General features: G+C 36.3%; 1 protein-coding gene and 1 long non-coding RNA gene across 3 annotated transcripts; one reads left to right on the top strand and one right to left on the bottom strand.

Annotated features, from left to right (window-relative positions):
* Positions 1-1,083: 1,083 nt before the first annotated feature.
* On the bottom strand, positions 1,084-3,366 carry LOC112452182 (zinc finger protein 25-like). 2 transcript variants are annotated; one of them, XM_025012283.1, is made up of 5 exons: positions 3,194-3,366; positions 2,552-2,779; positions 2,367-2,470; positions 1,963-2,285; positions 1,084-1,895 (listed from the first exon to the last, which is right to left on the bottom strand). In XM_025012283.1, exons 2-5 carry the CDS (start codon positions 2,735-2,737, stop codon positions 1,462-1,464), a joined length of 1,047 nt encoding a protein of 348 aa, XP_024868051.1. In that variant the 5' UTR covers positions 2,738-2,779; positions 3,194-3,366; the 3' UTR covers positions 1,084-1,461. The 2 variants fall into 2 exon arrangements, with proteins under 2 accessions (XP_024868051.1, XP_024868050.1); XM_025012282.1 differs by having other exon boundaries at positions 1,086-1,895; positions 2,552-2,760; positions 3,194-3,365.
* On the top strand, positions 1,158-4,480 carry LOC112452183. Its single transcript, XR_003040462.1, has 4 exons — positions 1,158-1,208; positions 3,628-3,937; positions 4,100-4,277; positions 4,383-4,480. It is a non-coding gene; the product is annotated as an uncharacterized LOC112452183 (long non-coding RNA).
* The last annotated feature ends 1,171 nt before the right edge of the window (positions 4,481-5,651 follow it).

Here is a 5,651-nt window from a genome sequence, read left to right on the forward strand (position 1 = left end):
CTCTGCAAATAATTAGTAATTGAAAGGTCGGTGATTTGATCCCGACCGTCATCCCTCGTATTCCTCGATTAAAAGGAGGATCCCCCGTTTAAGGGAAGGAGAGTTTTAAGAGGAAAGTTTCTCATTTGAGGGGAGGAGAAAAAGTTCAAGTAAAAGGATAAGGCATTTTTATACATAATACCTACTGAGATTTATGTCAAACAACTGGGATTTCACGGTCTGGTATCAGTTGGAGATAATATTAAGTCTTAACCTAACCTAAATCTTAAAAAACAAAATGACAAACAATTAAAATTTATTACCTTGCCGCTGCCGGCTGGACCCATTACTAACTGAGCATACCTCATTTTGATAAGAAACGCATGTATTTATAAATACACGATTAATAAATAACACCGATTATATTCCTAATTTTTATATTCTGTATATTGTGCCATCAAAAGGAAAATTGCGCAAGACACTTATAATTATTGAAAGAAAGAGTCTCGGAACGTTATCGCATCGGGCAAAAAACACAGTATCGCGTAAATAAAACTGAATCAAATCCACAGATATCTATTAATCTATTCTGTGATCAAATCAAAGAAAAGTCTGAAGAGTAAACAATTGTTGAATGTAAACATGCCCACGTTTCAAGTGGAACTGTCGAACCCAGAGAGAGTAGGTGCAGCCGCGGCGCACGAACCTCTCGTAGCAATTAACGTGATTGGCTCTCACGAAACCACCTGGCGCGATAAAAGCAAAAATAAGAAACTTTGGAATATCATTTTTAAAAGTTTGTAATTTTAAAAAATCAATTAAGTTGTGAACAAAGTAAAATGTAAATAAGCAAATCGATCGCAGCTGTATACTCGTTATACCTGAAAAGCATATGATACATTATTTATTAAAAATGTAATTTTACATAATACATTTTTACGATAATTTTATCATGATTTTGAAATAATAATTAGAAAGAAAGAAATAATTTAAAATTTTATAAAAATTTATTTTTGTACACTTTTTTTGGAAAATGTATTACTTATTTAAATAAATGTTTAATTGAATGATGACTGAGAAGTTTGATGCGTAAGAATCAGTTAATATCAAATTATTTATTTATGTTTCAGAAGATAACGACATAGAAAGTGTCGCATCGAGGGAGCTGACAACTCGAGAGGAGGAGGCCTGGGAGAGGCATCGGGCGCCAGCTTACCAAGTTTACTGATGTAAATATTATTTATTTTATGTAAGAGTATTTTTTTTTTGTTTATTCTTGAGCCTCTTTATTTCACCATTTGATTTGAAAATAATAGAGAAAGAATGAAAATATAAAAACAAATGCAAGATTAGATTTATCCTAATTAGAATATTCGTTAGAAAATGTTACATCGGAATTTAATAACAAATGTTACATCGTTAATTTTATTGTAATAGAGACATAATGAATCTATAGATTTTTCTATATCGTTTGGGTATTTATCAAGATGCTTCCGTTGTTGTCACTGTTTCGTTTATCATGGTTTCTCGCTCCCTTATCATTTTTTCTAAAGAATATGGCAAATCCACTCCAATTAAGGCAGACACCACGCTTCTCTTTGGTACACCAACATCTTTCCGTTTCTTTCGTGGTTCTCTATTTTTCTTTTTCTTCTTCTTGGGTTCGTAATGACGCTTAATATGTGCTATCAACCATCGCTTCGACGTATATCCCACGGAGCATATATCACAGTAAAATTTCTTTCCGAGATGACTAGTTCTCACATGCTCGTCCAAATTAGATTTATAAAAGTAAAATCTATGACACGTGTCGTATGGGCACGGAAAAACCAATCTGTCTTCAGAATGTATCTTGCAGTGTAAAATTAGTCTTGCTTTACTACGAAATACTTTGCCGCAAGTGTCGCATTTATGATCTGAAATAAAAATTTGCTCTGCTCGGTTACATTCTTATGATATAATTTATTTTTCTGTAATACATACCTTTATGGTTTGTTCTTCTATGTTCACACAGAAGCGTCCATTTATCAAACACCTCTGAGCATCCAGGTACTGGACAACGCTTCTCGTGTGTCTTTTGATGCCGATTAAATCTACCGCGATTCAGATAACTTCTGTTGCACCTATCACACTTGTAGACTATAGGCATTATTGAGTGCTCAGAAGCTTGATGCGTGACAAGCTGATGCTTCTTGTTGAAAGTCGCGTTGCATTCCTTGCAGGAGATCCTCTTCTCGCTGTGGGTCTGCTTATAATGACGTTTGTAACCCTGTAAGCTTCTCATTCCCATTGAACATTCCGTGCATCTAAAATTGAGACAGTAACATATTAATATATTAATGTATTGCCTACAAGTCTGATTGAAATATATGCCAACGTATACGAACGTGTAAACTTTCTTCACAGCATTATGCGTTTCCAAATGCCTTTTTAAATGAGAGGAATTTGTATACGATTTTGTACATTCTGGATGGCTACACTTGTAAGGTTTCTATTAGAAAATGTAGAATCATTAGTCATCAAACATTGAAATATCACATAACACAATTACTTTCATGCTCATGATTGTTACCTCTCCAGTATGCGATCTTATGTGCCTCTCCAATCTATTAGGTCGTAAAAACACAGCATTGCAGTCAGGATAATCACATTTATACTTCTTCTCCTCCTTCTGCTTCTTGTTTTGGATGTTACTGTCATGTTTGCTCTGGAGATCTAACACAACGTTATTGCTATCCTGTTCTCCTATTTGACCCATCTCGATGTCGTTTCAACCAATACCTTTCCAATTGAAACAGTTCTAATTTAACAACATACATGTGTAATATGTAAAAATGCAAGTCGATTATTAACCCTATAACGGTAAGGTTGGGTCGGATGCGACCCACGGCTTTATCTATTTTAGTTATTATTTTATTGCAATTATTTAAATTCAATTAATAAACTTTATTGTATTTTTAACTTTATTGAAAAAAGTTTTATGTTATTATTTACTTCTTTTATCTACTTTGTACGTTGATTAAATATGTTCTGAAAGACCACCTTGCCATTAGAGAGTTAAAATTCTCAAAATTTCATCTTCCAACTTGGAAAAGATACTTAATCAAATTACAGTCAATTTATTCTGGTTTAATTATACTTTACACAAAATAAACAGGGTAACTTAAATTACGTATTTCACACGTAGATTAAAATCAAATTAAATTAGACTTACATCAGAGAATCACATGGGGGAATGTCCTTTCACTAATCTCAGCAAAACTCGATCTACGCAGCATATAAATAGTATTCAATTCAACCCTGCAATTTACGTTATTTAGTACAAAAACTCTTAGCCCCCGACTTGATAAAATCGCCGCAGTTGCGAGGTTAGGAGACCCCATTGCAACACCACGCTGACCACGTGGCATTCCGCGCTGTCTGCGCATGCACGCTTGACACGATAGAAAGACAAAACGCGGCGCAACGCAAATATTTTAACTTAATTGACAGTTAATTTCTCACGAAATTATTCAAAATTATTCAAAATTTCTCACAATATTTTTTGTCAATATTTTTATGTAGCTTAACACATGTCAAGTTATATTACACAATTCTGATGCAAAAAATTAATCTCTGATTAATAAGTTAATCAATGCCTGATTGCAGTCGTTCAAGGTGTGCCTCGGAGGAGCACCTCGCTTCTATTCGATCGAGATGAAGGAGTTTGATCTCTCCTCGAAGTCGCTAACAGGAAACCTCACGTCCGTTCTTCTCGGACACATGCCGCAATAAATCGATACGATGCATGTGCATTCGTGTTCATACTAATTGGAATGCTACGTGCGCCTGTTGGAATTCAGGTCGAGTTGGGCCGAGCGCGTATCTTATGCTCCATCGACGTTTTGTAAAAGTACCCCTTTTCCTGAGTATACATCAGTTATGACTCAATCGGATCGATGGCGAAGTCTCTTCCAAAGTACGTTATTTTTTAAGGCATTAGCTAAAGTAAAATTTAGGAGGACGCGTTAAATTTTTTTTTTTTCCTTAATGTTGCAATTTTTAACAGCAGTTGTGTACTCCTAGAAAGAGAAAGGGGAAAAGAGAGACTAATAATTATCCTTCTTATTTTATCCCACAGAACGTAATCCCTGAAATGTCAACTATTAAAAGATAAGACATTCTATACATGTCTGGCGAATGGAATTTAAGCAGAATGACGGGGCGTGTAATGAATGAATGACATTTAGAATATGGATTTTGTCATCGCTATGTCGGCGAAGAATTTAAGTCGACAAGAGGTCGACCGTCCGAGAAAGGTACTGATACTTTTTATTGATCGGAGCATCCGTCATTGATATTAAAAAGCATGACATAGACACCAAGATATAATATATATATTTAATAATGTTACATACTGCCAGGACAGGAGTCGATCAACCGAGATCTATGGAACCGCGAATGCGAACGATTCTTATAAAAGCGTAGTCGACTTTAGCGAGGATCCGATGAGCAGGAGAAAAGAAGTACGTCATGGCCGGACACACCGCCGCTCTTGCCGCCGAGGCTCAGACATCTGCCGCCGGTGCATATGAATCTCGAGGACAGGCATAAAGTGGCGGGTAGATCTTCACCACCGCCACCGCCCTATCGACCTCCCTTCGAGCCCCTATCACCACGAGGCATCTAGGATTCGGCAAATCCGTCGTTGATGATGAGAGCTACGTCTGAGAACGAATGGCGGATTTATACTGGCTCTTAATCATCGAATATGCCCCCCCCTTTTCCTCCATCCCATTATCCCGGTGTGTATAATGTCCAAGTCGTGGATTTGTCACGACAATTGAACCTAGTCGAAACTGAAACGTGCATATCGGGATAGAGAAATGGTCACGTTTAATCGCGCCGTTGCGATTTTTTATTAAGAGTGACGAGTACTTATCTTTCTTTGATCAAATTTAGAGATAGCGAAATAAGTAAGACGAAGTGAGACGGCGAATTTTATAATTCGCCGTCTATATTCATGACCACCGACAATAGATCTTGGCCCGTGTTCTTGTCGTATGTTTGGCACTAAATGTTCACATTTAATATCTATCTTTTGACTTGAATTTTTCGCATAAGCAGACGAAACTCAGATTCAGATGGTTGTATTCAGGGCTAAATACTATGCTAAATCGAGAACCCGGGCCTGCAACTGTCATTCAGTGATTCAGGGTGTTTCCACGAGCGTTAATTCATACTATCTTAGTAGGCTTAATGTTCGTATATAAGTTAGCTAACTAAGCATAGACTAAACAAACGGACAATACTAGCCCCAAGACGATACTATGAGTAACTCTTTTCTTACGTAAATTACGTTTGTAAAAATATTAATGAGAGATGAATTCTCTATGAGCATCGAAGAAGTGCTGTGGAAATACAGATGCTGTGCTTAGCAGCACGATAAAAGGCACAATAATGCGATCGACGAATATACAACGTTTTAATAGCGTCAATTTTTTATCTTTCTCTAAATTATTTTTAGACGAATGCATTCTTCAAATCAAGTGCACTTTTCTATCGATGCAATGGCGCGTTTGTATATTTTAAGTTTGTGAGAAGCCAAGATCAATTGCGGGGATAATCACAATAATAAAGTAGTATCGTAGAAGAGAACTTGTTATAAATTTCGCCTCTAAAAAAACACTGTA

This window comes from Temnothorax curvispinosus, unplaced genomic scaffold (genome assembly GCF_003070985.1).
Source record: "Temnothorax curvispinosus isolate PA1 unplaced genomic scaffold, ASM307098v1 QBEX01003017.1, whole genome shotgun sequence".
NCBI lineage: Eukaryota > Metazoa > Arthropoda > Insecta > Hymenoptera > Formicidae > Temnothorax > Temnothorax curvispinosus.

What these genes read in the sequence shown, in the direction of transcription:
- LOC112452182 (XM_025012283.1), bottom strand. Translation starts at nt 2,737, where the DNA reads ATGGGTCAAATAGGAGAACAGGATAGCAATAACGTTGTGTTAGATCTC. An exon ending in TAAGATCGCATACTGGAGAG is followed by an intron (nt 2,471 to 2,551) that starts GTAACAATCATG and finishes ATTTTCTAATAG; the next exon opens with AAACCTTACAAGTGTAGCCA. An exon ending in TAGAAGAACAAACCATAAAG is followed by an intron (nt 1,896 to 1,962) that starts GTATGTATTACA and finishes TTTTTATTTCAG; the next exon opens with ATCATAAATGCGACACTTGC.